A 20,555-nucleotide genomic window follows, 5' to 3' on the forward strand; every position below is an offset into this window, starting at 1 on the left:
AGGCAGGACTGTGTCTCCCAGAGGGTGCCCCCGGGAGCTAGCCCTTCTCGGCGGGGACGCTGAAGCTCGCGAGGCTTCTGTAACTCAGGACGTTGGAGTAGTCGTGCGGCTCGAGCTCTGCGCGGTCCTCTCCCGGCTGCTCCCTGCAGAGGCCGGCGTCCGCCCGCACACAGCTGCCCGGGGAGGACAGGACGCTGGGCCTCCAGTCCTCCTGTTCAGACGGCCTCCTCCCGAGGCCACCTTCCGCAGAACGGATTCTGAGCGATTTCTTCCAGAAACAAAAAAACTACAGAGTGAGTATGTGGGGATGTTATTTAAAAGTTACTCCCCAACATGATCCATAGTTCTAATGATCTCTTCCTTTCTTACACACACACACACACACACACACACACACACACACACACACTCACAAAGTTGTGTTCTTATCCACAGCAATTCCTTAACCCTTAATTTCTCAGCCTCTTCACAGTAGATTTCAGCACTAACCGCTCCCCTGAAAGGCTCCGGGCTGCACGGAATGAAATGCCTGTTTGCTGAGCCGGGGCAGGCGGTTTCCAGTCCCAGCTCTCTCTTACTCCTCGCTGCCTCTGACGCCGCTGACCTCTTCCTCTTCGAGATGTTCTCCTTCCCTGGGCCCCGCGGCATCACTCTCCCCGCTTCTCCTCCTCCGCGGCCAGGCCTGCTCTTTTTTTCCGCTGACACTCAGCTCCCCAGGTAAAGAGGTTCCTCGGGGTTTCGGTCTCTGCTTTCTCGCACCCGGTACTCTCTCTTCCTCTGTGCCGCACACGCGACACTTCATCCTTATGTACAGCTGCAACCACCCTCTGTCCTCTAGGGATCCCCCAATCCCTACCCAAACCAGCCCAGGCTTCCGCCCTGAGCTCCAGACCCAGAGGTCCAGCTGCAGGCGGGTCTCACCACCCACAGCAAGCCCACACGCCCCGTGTAGTTTCGCTTTACCTCCCACAGCGGGCTGTGTGTGATGCCCCCCAAAATGCCCTCTGTGATTTGGCCACACTCACTTTTCCAGCTGCATTTGCTGCAGTGCTTCCCCAACCAACAGCCCAACTCCTGGTATAGGGCCTGGATGCCAGAGAGGCACGGTTGATTGAGAAAATGCTGTGAGCACCAAGCGGGCTAGCTTCTTTATGTCATCTCAGCAACAACCCTAATGATGTTTCTACTTGCGAGCGAGCTGATAGTTTCAGACAGGTGAAGTCCCAGTTCTGACTTGGGTTTGTGGGACTCCAGGCCGTGCTCTTCTCAGCCAAGCTGCCTCTCATCTTGCAGTGTCTCGAATGCCATGCACTGTTTCCTGCCTCTCCAGTTTGGTATATGTTACGCCCACTGTCCATTCACCACAGTTCCCTGCAAAGCTGGCTGCTCACTCCTCCAGACCCGGCTCTGCAGCACGTTGTCCAAGAAGACATCCCTGACTCTTCCGGGAGAGTAACATCCTTCCTGTGTGTTCCACTACGGCCCTGGGTGCTCTCTGTTGTAACATTCAGTGCTGCCTGGAATTTGTTTACCCTTCTGTCTCCTCAGGCCCCAAACCGTGAGCTCCCCTGAGGGGAGGATCTGTGCTGTATTCCTCTTGGTAACCTCGGAGTTCATAACAGATGCTCAGTATGTCTTAGGACTGAAATGCACACGAACACACACAAACTCACTCTGTCTCTCTCTTTCCTCGCTCGCTCCCCGCCACCCGGCCCCAAATCTAAATAAACGGGATTTTCCAAATCAAAATATAGACTCATGGTCAGACAAGTACATTTACACTTATGAGACAAGAGGATAGACCGTGAAACCTGTTTGGGAAAATCAAGGATGTGAAATCAGCCATCACGTCCATATGGCAGCGTCATAGATGAGGGTTGTGCTTTACAGGCAAGAAAATCCAAGAACAGCAGGCACAAGCGGGATGGCAGGAGAAATGCCTAATGGCGCGCAATGCAAAGGTGACAGCCTCTCGGCCTTCACAGATACTGCTCTAAAGCAGGTCACCTAGCCCCACTGTAGGTCCAAATGACAGAATCACAAAGAGCCACTGCACACAGGCTTGGAAAATAACAACAAACGCAAACCAAATTTCATTGTGCCCACCCCCCTGCTTCCAGGATAGGAAACAGCACCATCCTCATCGGCTAGTGTCAAGCTCTGCGGGACATAAATAGACGCAGAGAGGCTGAGCGGGAGGGTGGGCAGCATGGATGGGTGCCTTGAACACATATCAGAAGTTACAGGTGCGGCCTCACTGCGGGCCCTGAGGAGCTGGGGCCCACGGACTGTTTCATTCATTCCTTTCCAGTAGAAGTGGCTGCACCTTACTGTAGGTGTGAAGAAAAAGGTTGTTATCGTAGGTCACGCTGATTCTTTGCTTCAGAGAAGTCCTACATCCCTTGATGCCACCCTATCCATTTTAAAAATACAGACACCCAATTCTTTCTCAAAGAGCTGATTGTGGCTTTTTGTGTTGGTATGTTCTCGTTCCCATTCTTAGACTGCCTACCCTTGCCTTTGAATCTTAGGACTATTTTGGCTTCCAAAAATCCTCTGGGAAATGTAAATATGCCTGAGCTGGGTCTCTCAGCTGTTCTGTTTTCATTCCATCCTGCACAGGGAACCCTGTAATTGTAATCAGTGTTAAAAACAAGTCTGGAATTAAGGCCTTGATGTTGTTCTAAAAGACCAAACGAAGCTACGACGATAGCGACTATGGAGATTTGCAGGACAAATGTTACCCTCTTGGAGCACGTGAGAACAGACACTTGGCAGTCACCGTCCTGCAGCTGGACACACCCATCTCTCCTTGCCCTCACAGAAGCTCCCCTGGGTGCACTTTTCCCGGTAGTAGCTTAGCAAATAACATCCATTCATTTAGTCACAATCACTCTATGCAATATAACTAATTTATTGAGCACCAGGTATCATGAGATGCTACAGTACATAAATTTTATAAAAATTATAAGAACTTAATAAATAATGGTTATTACTACATCCAGGAAAAATGCCAGGGGCCTTATGTGAATTATATAACTTGAGTTTTTGTACAACCCTAATAGGGCAATACCATAATTGTTCCCATTTTACAGATGAAGAAGCTGAGGGTCAGCAAAGTTAGGTGGCCCAGCTACTCAAGTGGTAGAGCCAGGATCCAAACCCTAGGTCTGTCTGATTCCAAATGCCAAACACCTAAATAATTCAACCTACTGGCTCTCGGCGTCTGTAGGGAATACTGTTGGTGCCCTGCTCAGATCGCCTTTCCACCTGACCAGTGCTTCCCTTCCCCAGACACTGGGAATCTAGGCTATGAGTGGCTCACAGCTGCCCCTTCTCTGGAGAATTGCTCTTGGACCTTTCCTGGTGAGCAGCCAGCAGTCAACAACTGGCTGAGGTGGGTTTTCAAAAGGCTGGCTCCCTCCTCAAGGTGTGACCAAATCTGCTTCAACCACATCTCCCCCAAAACCACATCCCTTAGCCCTACCCTGCTTCCTTCACTACTCTTCATCTGAGAGCCCAGCCCAATAAGTCACTCTCACTGGAATTCCCATGCCAGGCTCTATGTCTGGGCACAAATCTAAAACAGTTGCCCCTGGGAATGGCCCTAGAAGGCAGACTCTAGGATGGGATTGTGGAGGGGAATCCCTCACCAGCTGGATGGGAATACAGACCCCACCACTGGTGGTGAAATGGGAAGAGACACAAAGGGAAGGGGATTATGAGCTGGTGCAACAGCTCTGACATTTGAGAAGTATAGAGCAGATAGTGCTTGTTAGGACTGTGGGATTGGGTGGCTTTTACTAAATTCTGCTGTTGGACTGAGAAGAGAACATGACGGATCTACCAGCACCTGAAAGCAAAGTGTGAGAATCAAAGCTCCTCTTCCTTGGCAACATTTAAAGAAACACTCACCTCCAACACTGAAGAGCAGGCAGAGGACCTACCTACAAGGGCGACAGAACTTCAAAGAAGGCTGAATTCTAAGCCTGGGCAAGACTCCACCAAAATCAGGGTCTGGGCGGGAATGGAGGCATTTCTGTGCATTGGGAGGAGGATCTCTTTGTAGATGAACTTGGGAGCCTTGAGCCACCAGCTTCTCTTGCATCATCTGGAGCTGCAGAGGTGACCCCCTTCCCCGGGATGGAAGATGGGTCCTGTCAAGACCTGCCTCCCCTCCCCTATTGGCCATTGGCCCATAATTAGCAAAAATCTCAACCTACACTAACTGAGGGAATCCTGGGCATGCTGAGGGAGGAGAGAGGTTGTAACAAAAGGAGCTAACACATACTGGTGGAACTGGGAGAGTATGTTCGGGAGTGAATCCTGAGGGGAGTGGATCAGGGCTGGGTGAGTAGAACTTAAGACTGCATGAGGGACACATCATTTGTCAATATTAGGACACATCCCATGACTCAAGATCTAACACCCTCACAAGGCCCCAGGACACAGCTGTCAACAGAGACGCCAGCAGTGCTTTGGAAAACTAGGGAAGAAAGAAACAAAATGCTCAGAGAAGTGGGGATGTTATCATGGACCCATGTGGAATAGTAAGAAGCATATATTTGTCTCTACCCCCAGTTCCTGCTAATATTTGGTCTCTATTAACCCCAGTTCCTGACACAGAGCTCCCTAAACTCCTAAAATATCCTGAGTGATAGGAATGTCATACACAGGGCTCTTAAATCCCTTGGAATATCCTGGGTGACAGGGGTGTCTTTTGTTCCAATGAGGCGACTTTTGCTGGGCTCCTGAATGGAGGCTGGTCACCAGAACGACCAAGCCATGATGAGAAGCTTGGAACCTCCAGCCCCACTCCCTATTCTCCAGAGAGTGGAGGGGGCTGGAAAATGAGTTAATAACCAATCATGCCTGTGTGATGAAGTCTCCATAAAAATCCCAGAAGTATGAGATTTGGAGTTGATGAATATATCTACATGCTTGGAGGGCGGCACACCCAGCACCTTGGGGAGAGAAGCACCTGTGCTCAGGACCCTTCAAGACCTCACCCTATGTATTTCCTTCATCTGGGTATTCATCTGTATCCTTTATCAAAGTCTTTATTATATAATAAGCAGGTACATGTAAGTAAGTGTTCCCCTGAGTTCTGTGAGTTGTCTTAGCAAATTATCGAATCCAAGGAGAGGGTTGTAGGAAGCTCAATATACAGCCAGTCAGTCAAAGGTACAGGTGACATCCTGGGACTTGCAATTGGCATCTGAAGGAGGGCAGTCTTGGAGGACTGAGCCCCTAACCTTGATGTTAACTCTAAGCAGATAATGTCAGGACTGGATTGATCGTAGGACACTCAGGGGGTGTAGGAGAATTGGTCAGTGTGGCAATAAACCCACACATCTGGTGTGAGAAGTGTTCTGTGCAGTGCTAAGAGTAGAGAAGAGGAAAAGACAAACAGAGTTTTTCCCAATACAGTCTACTAAATCAGGGATTGGGAAACTAAGGCCCATGGGTCAAATCTGGGACACCACAGACTTTTGTACTGCTCATGAGCTAAAAATGGATTTTATATCTTGAAGTGATGGAAAAAAAATTCAAGAGAACAGTATCTTCTTAAACATGAAAATTATACGAAATTCAAATTTCAGTGTTTATAAATAAAGATTTATTGAAACACATCCACACTCACTCATTTACATATTGTCTGTGGTGCTTTCACAGTGCAGTGGCAGAGCTGAATTTTTGCAACAGAGACCGTAAGGCCCACAAAAGCTAAAAGATCCTGGCCCTTTACAAAGAAACTTCGCCAATCCCTGTACTAAGTAATTTTTTAAATCCAACAGCTGATTATGTTTCTAGGGAAGATCCAGAAGACACCCTTTTATTGAGGTGGAAAGGAATGTGCTAGTGAAGGGAGCACCAGCATCATTGAGGGGCTCAGAGATATCTCTCCTCTGTAGGCTGGGGCTGAAGTAGGTGATGCTTTTATAGAACTGGATCCCCAGTAGAAAGAGGGATGAGGAGATCCCAAAATAATATAGGGACCGGTGGCAGCACTTAAGAAACAAGGTGGATGTAACTACTGCAATGGCAGCTAAGGAAGCCTGGCCCACAGGGATATTAAGATGGCTAATAAAGTCCAGTGTGTTCCTAGGAGAAATATAAATGGACAGCCAACAAGGGTATTGCTTAAATGTATAATCAAAAGATCAAGGATACACGAGAGTAGACTGAAGCATGGAAAGTCAAGATTTCTTGCCCATTTCCAGGTCTATAATAGTACTGGCTTGGATACGGTCTGTTCACCCTTCAACGTCACTCTCCAACCTTCTGCACCCTCTTCTGTGCCCAAAGAAGACTGAACTACGCGTACTGAATCAGTGAGTTCCCTTGTCCTCTGGCTTGAGTTTGGGTTCAGCCAATGCAAAGCAACAATAGGAGAATGGAGGGAAAGAGTGCGAGGTGAGGGCGTATATTCTCCTGGCATTCTCTCTGCAGGGTGGACTTGGACTGGCTGTGGCCTTCAATCAAAGATTACAGTACTTCTCAAGGTGGTCCCTCCACACAACTCTCTCTTTCCAGGTCCTAGTAATCATCCTCCCTCCCAGGTTCCAGTAATCATCCTCTCTCCTTTCCCCTAAAGAACTAGGGTTGGTAACAACACACTCCTACACTCCCGCTTATGGTTTCCTTATATGCTTCCCAGTCCTTTGTAAATCGCCTTATTAAACTATCCTCAAACTACTCATCTTGAGAATACTATGTGTTGTTCCCTGATGGACCTTGAATAATACAGGTGTAAAATGCATTTGAGCAAAGAGAGAGAGAAGACTGGAAACTATAGCCAAAGCACATGAAAAAACAGAGAGGAACTGATTTAGACAGGAAACAGTGGACATGTCAAAGAGGGGGCTGGTGAATAAAACATTTTAGAAGGGGAGCCACAGAACTTGATAGCTACTGGACTCTCTCTTTTCACCTTTTCCCCTTTCCCTTATACAGAGATGACCAAAGTTGCTCTGGGATACTGGCCTGAAAATGAACCAGTCTTAATCCTTAACAGGAAGATATGTTCTGCTGCTTCTAAAGAGCTTTCCGTATGTCCATGCCAGAGCTACAGAGCTCTGGTGACAGCAGAGGACATTTGTTCACCAACCACCATAACAGCTCCCTGCCCAGCTCAGAGATCAATCATCATTCTCTTCACCTCTCCCCTCTAGTCAATCACTTCTCTTTCCCTCATCTTCCCCTAGAGGTTTCATTTACTAAACCTGTCTACTGTGATAGCCAAGACATAAATGAAAATACTGTAAGTCATTGACTTCCTCGATAGCACTAGCCACATCTCAGCCACTGCTGGATCCCCAGTACTTGGTTCCATGATGTCTGTTGAATGACAAGGAATAAGTGGCCACATCTCTATGAACCAGGTAGGTCAGCAATCTCAGTGTTTGTTTCATAAACCTGGAAGTGAGGGTTTGAACCATAGGACAAGAGATTTTTGTAGGCAAGTTGGTGGACCAGGCAGTCATCTTCTGATATTAGATTTTATGTAACTTTCACCTATCACATGAGCTTTCCTACCATTTGGAGAATCTCTTTCACTTCCTCTAGACCAAATTAACAAGGTCCAACAGGTGCCTGGAGCACTGTTAGACCAGTGACTGGGAGAGACCTGGCCAATTTGTAACTCAGAGGGGAACAAGACTTTGGTTTTGCTACCAAAATACCTTTTCCCATCCTCACTCCAATCTGTTCTCAGTAAAATAAGGTTAGAGTGAGTGTTCCTGGGCTCTCTTCATTTGCAGATCTGACTGAAGACAGAACATGTGTCAAATGGAACGTATTATTTTTACAATACCCTAGTTACTGATGGTAGGTTACAGAAAGCAAACTGAGTTTATCTACACAGAAAACTAAGAGAATTTAAGATGTAAGATATTAGACTAAATGTTCAAGATTAGTCACTGGTAATAGACATGAATGTGCAAAAAAGTGTAACTCCATAAGCAGAATTAACACTAGGAAAATATATACAATTTTTATCCTAGGCAGGGATATAGAATTAAGGCTGTTTAAAATGCAAAATACCATGAGGTCTAAGTGGAGGAACATTACAATAGCACTTTCTTATTAAGCAATTCTAGTTTGTTCAATTCATCTCAACTCTGAGGCCTGGAGAGGGAAGTAGCTCTCGGTCTTCAGAGGAGTGACAAGAGTAAAATAATAAAATAGATGTTAAATAAAAAAGAAGAGAAAGTCAAAGGATGGTCCATTTCTGAGAGAGGGAGAAAAGGAAAAAGAAGACAAGAACTCACAATAAGCAAGCAAGATGGAACCAGAGCCTAAGAACACACATCTGTCCAAATCCCTCCCTCTATGGGACTGGCAGTGACCTGGCCACATTCAGGCTAAATGGCTGTTCAGGAATCAGGTACAGAGGGGCTAGAACTCGAGTTGGGGGTCTTGACCCAATATAGCCAAAGGTACAGAGTGGGTGGACTGGGTAAATATGTTCTGCTTGTAAAAGTCAGCCTTTGAGTGCAGATATGAAATACAACATCAGAACTAGGAGTTCTGCTTCTGGTAGAACAATGATTGCCTATGTTGCTTTGAACCAACCTTTCCGGGGAGAATAGGTAGGAAAACTGAACAAGATATTATAAACATCTATCTGTATTAATCAGAAATCTACCAAATCAGTGAGAAATTTGTGGTCTGGGGAGCAAGATCCAGGAGTAGGAAGCCCAGAGAGATGAGATGAGCATTGTGGGGTTGGGAGGGGTATGGATTTTCTCCTAGAGAAATTGCCTGAAAGTCATGGCTGAGAGGCAAATTAGCTACACAGAATTTCTAGCTGGAGGGACAAAATTTGGAGTTCAGAGGCCACCGAGGAAGGGAGACTCTGGCAAACACTACAGGCTTTGAGTTGGGACCCCAAAGGACTACACTCTACAAGTAAGGAAGTAGCAGAAATTAAATCCAGCTTTAAATCCTCTCACTACTGATTTAATTAAGGTGATGGGAATGCTACTGCCTGAGGATTAGTTACCTGATGGAAGCAAAAAGGAATCTTCTTTAGAGGAAGATGATATTATCCACAGCCTCAAATTATGAGCACAGGTTTTCATGTAGAAATACAGCATTCAATGAAAAGTAAACAGTCAAAAAGATAAGATAGGTCCAAAAAACAAGCACAAAGAGAGAGTATTAAAAGACCCATAGAGAACCCAATTAATAGGAGTATCAGGCACAGATTTCAGAATAACTATGATTAACATTTTCAAAGAATTAAAAACAAGATTGGGAATTTTGGCAGACTTTAAACTATCCAAACAAAGAACAAAATAGAAATCCTGGATCTGAAAAATATGATAACGGAAATTAAGAACTTAAGGGATGGGTTTAATAGAAGAGTAGATCCATCCGAGAAGATACTTAGTAAACTGGAAGGCATGTCCAAAGAAAACACTTGATGAGACAAGTAGATGGAAAATACAAAAAAGAGGGTAAGGGATGTTGGAAAAAGTGAAAACGTTGAAAATATCACGTGATTAGAATTCAATAATACATGAAGAAATAATAGCCAAGAATGATATAAAACCCAATAATACAAGTAATACATGAAGAAGTAATAGCCAAGAATGATATAAAACTGACAAAAGATATCAAGCTACAAATTCAAAAAGCACTTCAAACCCCAAAGAGAATAAATACAAAGATGACTATATCCAATTATATCACCATATAATTGCTGAAAACCAAAGAGAAAGAAAATTTCTAAAGAACCAGAAAAAAAAAAAAAACATCATCTTCCAAGGAGCAAAAATAAGATTCTCGTATAATTTCTGAACAGAAATATGAGAAGCCAGAGACAATGGGACAATAATTCCCACATGCTGAAAGAAAATAACTACCAACATAGAATTCTATACCCAGCAAAACAAATATATCACTTTTAAATTAAGGAAAAATTAAGATATTTTCAGATGAACAAAAAGCAAGATAATTCATCACTAGCATGCCTGCCCACAAGGAAATACTAAAGGATATTCTTCGGGCAGAAGGAAAACTATCCTAGTTATAAGATAGAACATGCAGGAAGAAGTGAAGAGCAACAGAAAGGGTAAATCTAAATGAATATTGGCTCATAAGACAATAAATCATTTCTTTGGGGTTTAAAATAGAGAACTAAAATCCATGACAATAATAGCAGTAAGTTGGGGAGGTAGGTAAAGAGTTAATGGGTTCTAAGGTTCTTGCAAAATCCAAGAAATGATGAAAGTACTAATACATATTAGACTTTAATAAATCAGGGATCTATTTTGTAATCTCTAGTGTAACCACTAAAAGAAAAGAAAAATGCATAACTACTAAATAGATCTTTTTAATAACAAAAAGTACTTAATTCAAAAGGCAGCAAGAAAGATTGGGGAATAAAACAGGCAAAACAAATATGAAGAAAATAGAGTGGTAACTGTAAACGCACATGTATCAGGAATAACAGCACCAGGTACCAGTCCAGAGAGAGCAAAGCAAGGCTGCAGAGTTGAGTTGTTAACGGAGGGGAACCAGAGTTGGAGGGAAAGTGAGTCAGGCACTAGGGAAGAGGATCTGAAACAAGGTGTTGGGAATCACAGGCCTGTGTCCCCCCAAGTGTTTGTTTAGTAACTTAAGGCAACCTGGGATGGCTTAAAAGACCCAACAGGGCAGACAAAACAGGAGTGGGAATTCTTTTGCTTATTCTAATCACTAACTACCAGTTACCACACAAGGATGTGGATATATTTCTTCATTGTTTACAAAGCTTTCACATGCAATACGCCACCTGTTCATCACAACCCTGTGATATAGAGCGAGCAGAATCATAATCCCCATTTTATATATGAAGAAATGGAGACTTGGAAGATGAAACAGCATCCCTATCATCACACACTCAATGCTGAGATTAGAAACTTCCAGTTCCCCATCCAATACCCTTTCAGCCACGTGACCTGTTAAGCAAGAGTAACGGAGGATTTACAACCTACTCATCTTGCCATGTACCTTTTACCCCTAAATCTTTGGAGTGTTGATTTCTCATTCTGCGGAAGTGCTAGATAGCCCAGCACTACTGAAGGGTTGTTAAAATTAAAGGAGCTAATGTTCAAAAACCCCTGGCACAGAGTAGATGCCCAAGACGCATCAAAATCACAGTGGCTAAATCAAACTCTCAGAAGAGTGGCTTAAGGGACAAGCAGGAGCCAGGAATTGTAGGCAACAGCAAGATGGGAAGGATACAGATCCAACCTTTCAGGAGCTCCCAGACAAGGGAAGGGACAGCAAAAGAGCATAAACAATGCCACTGAAAGGCAGAGCAAGGACTGTGAAGAAGGCACAATCAGCAGTGGGAGAGATCACTTCTAGACACAAAGGGGACATGAAAGGACCAGGGTGGCAGAGATGGGATGCCCAGGACTGAGATATGCAGCCAGAGTCATTACCTTTCTGGCCAGTGTGACCACCACAATGACTGCTGTGCCGATGACTGCCAGCACTGTGGCCATGGCTCCAAGCAATGGGATCTGGAACCCAGCGCTGTGCTCAGCCACTAGAGGGAGGACAAAACACAGGTGAGTGGGCAGAGGCCGGAAGCAAAGGGCAACCATTACAAGGGAAGCCTCAGTGTCAGGGCACGGGCGTGGGAATTGGCCAAGCCCTTCTCTAACCACAAGACTGGTGTCTTCAAGTCCAGCTCTTCGGACAGCAGAGCATCTGCCGGGCGCATCATGAAACTAATGCCTGATCTCTCAAGGGGTGTACCCCACACACTTGACACCGGAGCAGACCATTTTAACACTCCTTTCTCTTTTTGACAAAATCAATTTCAGTCATAATCATGAAGTGAAACAAATAACGTCCAGAAAAAAACCAGAAAGTGATTATTTTCTTTATTACACTTCATATTTATAATCATACTAGTATAAAAAAAGTTTAATTAAAAATTAAAAGAACAGGGACTTCCCTGGTGGTCCAGTGGGTAAGACTCTGCGCTCCTAATGCAGAGGTCCCGGGTTTGACCCCTGGTCGGGGAACTAGATCCCACATGCATGCCGCAACTAAGAGTCTGCATGCTGCAACTAAGAAGCCCACGTGCTGCAACTAAGACCAGGCACAGCCTAAATAAATAAATAAATACATACAAAAAAAATTAAAAGAACATTAAAGTACAAAGAAGTAAAAACGCATATAACCTTTCACCTTAAGCCTATAACACTTACTCCAACTCGGCCGTGAGACCCTGGAGGGAGTAAGGTTCTGGAGCTTTATCCTTTGCTTTTTTGCCAGCACCTGGCACCTACGAGGTGCTTAATAAATATTCATGACATGAATTAAAGCATGAATAAGTGAAGTTCTATGAAGATGTAAAATGTAAATGCAAGGAGGAAGAGCCAGGAAGAGAGTTTTCAAAAGATGAGTGACGCTTGACCCAAGGAGTGTGTGAGGGAAACAGGACAATTGTCAGGATGTGTGCTGGACTATAAGTGGAAGGGTTTCCAGACTGCCTCATCCCATCCCCACCTCCTTCCCAGGAGCTTGGGCAGAACCCGGGTGTCCAGGGCAGTCTTGAAAGGAGAAGGGTGTGGCAGAGGCCGGGCCCCTCTTCCTTCTAACAAAGGGCTTAGATTGCCGGGAGGATGGCTAAAGCATGGAATCACTTAGGGCAAGGGCAGAACCCCCAGTACGCACAAGGTACCAGGAGCAGGGGGGGAGCCCAAATTCCCCAGAATGTGTTCCTCCTGCTCTGAGGACTCAGTCTCCTGCCTCGGCCACAGGTAGGGAAAGAGGACTGACGGAGACCAAAGTTGGAGAGGGTCAGAGGGGGTGCAGAGGGCTCTCCATAGAACCAGAAAAGGATGGAGGCTCTACCCCGCATGCTGCATTGGCCTATGCCAGGGGCCCTCAAGAAGCAGCACTTGAGAAGAAACTTTAAGATAAACTTTTATCTCCTCAGTTTACACATATTTTGCTAACTCATCAAACTTAACCTCCAACACCACTGATGTCAGCAAATGGCAGTTCTGAGGTTGTAGTTGAGTGGAACCAGAACACCTGTGTTAAAATCGGCTGTACCGCTCTGAGCAAGCCTCAGCTTCTACCTCCACCCAACAGTCAGATGGGAACCGGGGGATCGTGTTCGTACTTATGTTCATGCTTACTTCCGCACTGAATTCATGCTTGTCATGTTCCAGGGACTGTTCTAAGGGCATTCTTTTTTTTTTTTAGTAAGTAATTCAATCCTACGTTAGCTCCTCGTGAGGTCTTACGTCTTTTCCTCATTTCACAGACGAGAAAAACAAGGCACAGAGAAGCCCAATAATCTTGTCTGAGGTCAACAGCAACACCAGGATTTGGACCCAGGCTACCTGAGCCCATCAAGACTCTGCTATCCTGTCCCTCAGCCAGGATAACAACCCTTTCCCACCCTCCAGAGAACAGTTTAAGTGTCCAGGTGGATAATGAAAGTGAAAGCATTTGGGAAACTATGAAGTACCACAGAAATGTAAATTATTGTACATTTACACTTAGCACTGAGCTCTAATCCTTTATAAACTTAGTGGCTAATTCTAATTTGCATGATCGATGCTAAACTAATTAATGAGATCCTTTCTCACAAGACCTGAACAACCGGTCTTCCTAACAAATATACACGAGGTGCTTTTACCCGAACAGTGGTTCTCAATCCTGGCTGCCCATTCAAATCATCGGGGTGCTTTTAGAACCTAGCACAACCTGCTCTGCCCCTGTGACTGAACTGGTCTGGGATGGGGTGCCAGCATCAGTACCATTTAAAAGCTCCCAGGTGATTTGAACGTGAACCAGGGTTGGGAGGCCCCACTCTGCAGTATTGGGCAGGAATGCATTTTCTACCTTAGAGGATGACGATCACCAGCCACCCTGCTCCAAAGGGCATACCTGAGCTTTGTAGGACTTCCAGAAAGAGCGTCCCTTTGTAAATCCCGTCAGGGTAGGTGTGATAGATGCAGATGTACTCTCCTGTGTCGTTCCTAGTCAGCGACTGGAGGGTGAGGCCCAGGTTGGGGCCCGGGACCGTTCGCTCCGTGAAGGCTGGGTCGATGTGCCAGCCCAAGCTGGCATGATGAATGGCCAGAACTTGGTCCTGCTGCTTCCAGTTGACCTGGGTCACTTTGGCAGTAGTGGAGGAGAGGTGACATTGCAAGGTGACAGAGCCACCTTCCTCTGCAGAAATGTTCCCCGTTGTTACTATTCTGCCTGTCACAGCTCCTAGGGAAGGGGAAAAAGAAGCATGCACTTTTAGCAGCTGGCCTTGAACCTTCCCCTAGAAATTCCAAGGCGGCTTTAGGCCAGAATTGATTTTTGGAATGACAGTCTCTCCAGCCTGCCCTGTCATTCCCCCATACAGACTGTAATTACTACACAACGTAGCACTTCACCCTCTTAGGATATTCTGTGGGAATATACCTTCCTGACGAACTCACTGATTATTTCCACACACTTATTCTGTCTCTCTGCCTAGAATATAAGCCCTTGTCAGCCACCGCTTCTGTTTGATTGTATCTTCCAGCAGCCAGTTCTGTGCTGGGCACATTATCCTTTGAAACAAAACCTGGCTGCTTTGGTTGACAGCCATTTGGGGTGCCCGGAAAATTTTTCAGGAAAGCCATGACATCCAAAGGAAAGGAGGCTTGGAGAGCAAATCTGCTTCTCCAGGCAAAGCCACCATCCTCGACACTGACCTCCACCCCTGCTCCAGACGGTTCAGAAAGCAACAGGGAAACAATATTATACTACAGTTTTTAAATATTTCCGCCCCCCTCAGAAATATTTGTTTATGATATTTAATATAGAAGGAAATAGATTTAACATAAGTTAAATGTATAATAGTAGAATCTCTGGAATCTGTGACGAAGACTTTTTTTTTTTTTTTAATTTATTTATGGCTGTGTTGGGTCTTCGTTTCTGTGCAAGGGCTTCCTATAGTTGCGGCGAGCGGGGGCCACTCTTCATCGCGGCGCGCGGGCCTCTCACTGTCGCGGCCTCTCTTGTTGCGGAGCACAGGCTCCAGACGCGCAGGCTCAGTAGTTGTGGCTCACGGGCCTAGTTGCTCCGCGGCATGTGGGATCTTCCCAGACCAGGGCTCGAACCCGTGTCCCCTGCATTGGCAGGCAGATTCTCAACCACTGCGCCACCAGGGAAGCCCACGAAGACATTTTTTAATCCACAGGAAACATGTTGGGTTGGCCAAAAAGTTCGTGTGGGTTTTTCCATTATGGAAATACAATGTCTTTCTAGACGTTTCCTCAAGGACAGAAGAAAGGAGGATGGCGCAGGAGTGAACTTCTCTCAGCAAACTCATCATCCCTCCTCCTTAGTCCCTTTCTCTCCTCCTGCTTCCTTCCTTGGGTCAGCCAGTCGGGCACCCCCCCATCCCCAAGTCCTTCATCTGCCACCTAGTACAGAACTGTATCTCCTTCTCAGAGACAGCCGTTTCTCAACGAGGGGACACAGGGCTCTGAAAACTGAAAACACAGGGCTCTGTGTTTCCTTCCCTCAGATGGATAAGACCACGGCTCCGGCCTCGCCCTTCCTCCGCCCGCTCTCCCTCCCCTTCCAATCCCAGGCTAGACTTCAGGCCGTACCTGAGGCAGGGAGGCGAGCCGGCCTCAGCCCCTGGGCCCAGAGCAGGAGGAGACACCACTGCATGCTTCTGCCCAGGGGGCCAACAGGAAGGCGCTGTGGCCTCTTCTGCCACCGAAACTGGCCGACTGCTGATGGCAGGGTGAAACTGAGCCTCTGAGGAGAGAAGGTCTCGGAAAAACCAAGTTCAGCAAAAACAACATCGAAGATAAAACTCACAACAAGTGCACAAACGGCACTGGGCGAGCCACAAGAAAGACCATGAAGGAAACACATTTAAAAATAAACAAAAATGTGGTTAGAGGTACACTGGTCTTTGGATTACTGTTAGTCAACCTATTGTTTTTAAGTTCTGTCTCAATGCACTTTTTGTTTAAATTAGCCTTTATCTAACGAGCTCAAGCACATCTGTGTAATGCCCAAGTTTCTGGAGAACCTGTTCCTGACAGGGTTCACTGGGCTGCCCCGACTGTGCAATGACAAGAGAAACTTAAGTTTGTGTGCTTAAAGGCCAGGAACTGCACTTGAAATCTAATGATGGAGGGAACAAGAGACATTTACTCAGAAACAAGACATGAGTGGGACAAAAGTCTTGGTCAAACAGAGCAACTTTCCCCTGAATGAGGGAAAGAACTAAGATTCTCTCTCCTTGAATCTTATTTCTTCTGTCTTGTTTATTTGGACTGAGACACTGTTGATTTCGGGTTTACTCTCTCTGACCCAGTAGAGTCAGAGGAGACCAGAAGAGTGAGTTTTCTCGCGTACCGTGACCCCGTGACAATCAGGGATGCAAAGAGGGGCTAGCCCCAGTTGCCTGACCCTGGATCGGGATTGGCTGACACTTGTCTGGAGCTCCCAGCTCATCATCAAGTCCTACTGTCGACCCACCCTTCCTTCCTGCTTCCCGCCCTCCCTCTCTCAGTTCATGCCTTTGAAAGTCCCTGAGTGCCTGCGAAGCACTGGACTCAAGACTAGCCTCTGGAGATACGAGGGTAGATAATCACCGCCCCTGCTGTCAAAGTCACAGCTTGCTCTGGTGAAGCCACACCCTGCGGAGAGGAGGTGGAGGGTACACATTCACCTGCCTTGGGCATGCCCCGTGGTGTTATGTCCTGGAAGTCTGCTGCTCCAACGGGGGAACATCTGAAGCCCGGTGCTCTGCCTCTCATTCCAGCCCAGCACCCTGAGCATTCCACACTTTCCGGGCTCCTGTCCTCCTTCTCTTCTGCAGGACACTCCATCTCAAACCAGTTTCCTCCCCTCCCTGGGGAGGAAACTATTTCCAACTCTACACTACCTATTCCCAACTCTACACTACGACCCATGTACACCCTTACACCCCACCCCCAGCCCCTTAGACAACTTATGCCTCACCAACTTCTTTCTGCCCATCCCAATTCAACCTGTCCTTCAAGGCTCACATCAAGACATGTCTCCTCCACCGCCTCTCCACAGTCACAGAGCCTGCAGCTGAAGAAGCTATGAGACCAAACGCGTGCCCACCTAATGTGGGCGCAGAGGTTGAACCAGAGGGGTGTTTTCAAAACTGGTTGCCAAGGCAGAGGGGCGAGGGGTGGGAGAGCCGAGAGCGGTTCTGGGGAATAGAGCACAAAGGCGGACTCTGGCGTTTGGACTATAAAAAACTCAGAGACTGTGTCTCTATAGTGGGGGTTGGTAAAAGCCACAGAGGCAGGACCTGTCTTATACAGCTGGCCTTCTGTATCCATGGGTTCTGCATCTGTGGATTCAAGCAACCACAGATTGAAAATATTAAAAAAAAAAATCCAGAAAGTTCCAAAAAGCAAAACTTGATCTTGCCATGCACTGGCAACTATTTACATAGCATTTACATTGTATTTATAACTATTCACATGGCATTTACATGCGATTAGGTATTATAAGTAATCTAGAAATGATGTAAATTGTATGGGAGAATTTGCCTAGGTTATATGAAAATACTATGCCATTTTATGTAAGGGACTTGAACGTCTGCAGGGTTCTCAGTCCCAATCCCCCACAGATGCTGAAGGATGACTGTATAATTAGAAATCCAAAGAAGCTTAGAGTGGGTTAAAGAATTGTTCTATTTGTTTCTAAGCAGTCAGTCCAAAGAAGAGCACGGTCAAGTCCATTTTGATCAGTGGTGCTCTCCAGAGACATTTGAAGGTGGTGACTAACACCCTAGGGAAGGAAAAAGACCTGGGTCCAAATTCATCCTGGTTTGATGACCTTGGGAAATTACTCAACCTCCTTAAGCCTCGGTTTCCTCCTCTGTAAATAAAAACAGTAGTACCCGCTCCTCACCCCCCTCATAGGGTCCTTGTGAGGATTCAGTGAACTAATGTCTGGTAAGGTGTTTAGCACAGTGCCTGGAACACAGGAAGGGTTCAATACATCAATGATAGTATTGATAATAACATTAACTAAGGAGGTGAAAGGAAAATCAGAGGAGACTATCCCTGTCTGTGTAATGTATTTTGCCAGGAGTAAAACCCTGGTTTCTGGACTCCAAGGCCAGAGTTCTACAAATCTCTTCATTCTGGCTTAGGCATCTGATATCAAATATGAGAATAAGATGTTACTGTGGAAAAGTAGCCACTGTACCAGCCAAGCCCTGAGGACGCCTTGGAGGAAGGTGAATGACGGAAGAGTCTCCCCAGGGAACCTCCCAAATCCCTCTGGGAGCCTCCTCTTGGGACTCCTCTTGGAACAGTCGCCGGCAGCAGCCAGAGCAAAGCAGCAGAGCTGCGAGGAGCAGGTCTGGAGCAAGAGCTCCCCGGGCCACCCGGAGCCTTTGGGGGCCCCCCCTTTGGCAGCCCCTGCAGCAAAGCGTGAACCCCTGTGGTTAGTTGGGTGCCAACTCACGTTTCCATCTAAAGCTCTAAAAGGAGCCACCGTATTTTTCTCCCCTGACTTCTGGGGTTGTGGGCTGGACAGGGATGGTGAGCCTTGAGGCAGTGGGGTGGGTGTAGGTGTCGGGGAAGGGACTCTATTTGCACGTAAAGGGGGAAGAAGCACTGGCCTAGAATGTAAAACCCTCACCAGGCCCCTCAAGTCCTTTCACAGCCCAGCCTTCCCCTCTCCCTGTAGGCCCCCCTCGAGCCCACAGCTGGCTCCCCAGCTCCAGTTGGAAGGCCATGGCTCGGCGGGGGGCGGTCACAAGCACTGGGCCCGGGGGGCTGAGGGTGGTCACACTTTCCACAAGGCCCATGACTCATATACGCGAAATACAACCTAGTGTTCTCTCAGGGCACAGACCAATCTCTCAGCTGTGTCTTTGGACTTCCGTAGTCTCCAGAGTTTTCCCTCTGGCTCAGAAGGGGTGCGGGAGCCTCAGGGATATCACAAGTCTCTTCTCCGCCCTCTTCCCGGCCTCTTACCAACTGCAACACCAGCAGCTGCAGGGGCGGTGACCTTCCCAGACAAGTGCTCCCTCTCGCTGCCCTGCAGACCAGCGCCTCCTGGTGTGAGCTGGATTGTGGCCGAGGGGTCCGCAGAGGCCTGCGGGAGCAGGGAGACTGGAAACCGGGGAAAGAAGGGGACGCGGCCGGGCCGCCCAGAGCACCCGGAAGAGCCTGCCCTGCGTCCCCCTCAGCCCCATCCGCCCTTTGCCACAGCAAAGTCACTTCACAGCAGAGCCATCCAGGCAGTGGGTGGTGGTCCCAAAGCCCCTTGTGGAGAGAGGAAATCAAAGACTCAACATGAAAGGAGTATCTCTGACCTGAGGCTCTTTCATAAGTCTGTGAGCCAGGCGGTTTGTTGGCTGCAACTGGCTCAGAGCGAATGCCAATGGGGAGAATTTGGGGGTGGGATTGCCATTGTTTGTTCAAGCTCCCTCGGGTGAAGTGACCCTGAGGAACCCACCCCCGCCCCCCAGTAAACGCTGCCAAGGAGTTTCGAGGATTATGGTAAATTTCCTTTGCCTTCTCAGCTGTGAAAATAGGACAGAGGCTCCCAGGAGAGGCTGGAGTGCAATCAGAAGAAAAGTCTCTGGGAGGAAGCAACTCCTCTTCTGTCTTCAGCTGAGGCCTTTTCTGCAGCCTCTCTTCACAGCCCTCCCACCCACCAACGTCGCTTCCCCTCCACCCCCATCCTAGATGTGATTATACTATCAGTCACCCCCTAGCTCCATCTGCCGTGGGAAAGATGTCCTCTACCCCTGGAAACTTACTTCCTGCTTCCTGCTACCTGCATCCCTCAACATCCAGGACAACTAGAACTCGGATAGAAATACATGCGAACATATCGTTCAAAGAGTGTCTCAATCATCAAACATCCTCCTTCCACCAACAAAAAGAATGCCAGACCAAGATGGTGTCACAGGGGGATATAACAGACCTGTAAAGAGCAGATAGTTTCAATGTCACTTAAAATATACAGACAGAGGACATAAAGGAACACTTCCAAATTTGTTTTATGAAGTGAATTTCAAACTGTTGTAAAAATTATTAAGATTGTACACAATAAAAGAAAATCAGATCCTAATCTCTTACAAATATTGAGGGGAAAATTCTAAATAAAATATCGTCACACAGATGCCAATAGCAAATTAAGCAAAATACATAATGACCAGGTAGAGTTTATTCCAGGATTACACGGATGATTCAATACTAGGAAATCCTTTAATATTAAATACAAGATCGATATAGAAAAAAGTATACGGTCATTTCCTGATACTGAAAAGAAAATTCAATCCCTACGACTGACCGAAAAAAGAAAAAACCACTCAGTAAAATAAAAATTAATTCTTTCTTAACATAATTACACACACACACACACACACACACACACACACCAGCCCCGAAGCCAACATCCCTTTTGATGGGAAAACACTAGAGGTGTTCCCACTAGGGTCAGGAATAAGACAAGAATGATTGGGGCTTCCCTGGTGGCGCAGTGGTTAAGAATCCACCTGTCAATGCAGGGGACACTGGTTTGAG

General features: G+C 46.7%; 1 protein-coding gene and 1 non-coding gene across 2 annotated transcripts; one reads left to right on the forward strand and one right to left on the reverse strand.

Annotated features, from left to right (window-relative positions):
- Window positions 1-37: 37 nt before the first annotated feature.
- TIGIT (T cell immunoreceptor with Ig and ITIM domains) lies at window positions 38-15,681 on the reverse strand. Its single transcript, XM_068545522.1, has 4 exons — window positions 15,618-15,681; window positions 13,912-14,241; window positions 11,439-11,545; window positions 38-268 (listed from the first exon to the last, which is right to left on the reverse strand). Exons 1-4 carry the CDS (start codon window positions 15,679-15,681, stop codon window positions 38-40), a joined length of 732 nt encoding a protein of 243 aa, XP_068401623.1.
- On the forward strand, window positions 11,957-12,029 carry TRNAR-CCU (transfer RNA arginine (anticodon CCU)). The gene has a single exon. It is a non-coding gene; the product is annotated as a tRNA-Arg (tRNA).
- Window positions 15,682-20,555: the final 4,874 nt, after the last annotated feature.

This window comes from Eschrichtius robustus, chromosome 6 (assembly GCF_028021215.1).
Source record: "Eschrichtius robustus isolate mEscRob2 chromosome 6, mEscRob2.pri, whole genome shotgun sequence".
Taxonomy (NCBI): Eukaryota; Metazoa; Chordata; class Mammalia; order Artiodactyla; family Eschrichtiidae; genus Eschrichtius; species Eschrichtius robustus.

Excerpts from the sequence above, each read along its gene's own strand:
- TIGIT (XM_068545522.1), bottom strand. The coding sequence starts at position 15,681 with ATGCAGTGGTGTCTCCTCCTGCTCTGGGCCCAGGGGCTGAGGCCGGCT. Across the intron at positions 11,546-13,911 it reads GGAAGTCCTACAAAGCTCAG|TGGCTGAGCACAGCGCTGGG; the intron begins GTATGCCCTTTG and ends TCCTCCCTCTAG. Across the intron at positions 269-11,438 it reads TGGTCACACTGGCCAGAAAG|AAATCGCTCAGAATCCGTTC; the intron begins GTAATGACTCTG and ends TGTTTCTGGAAG.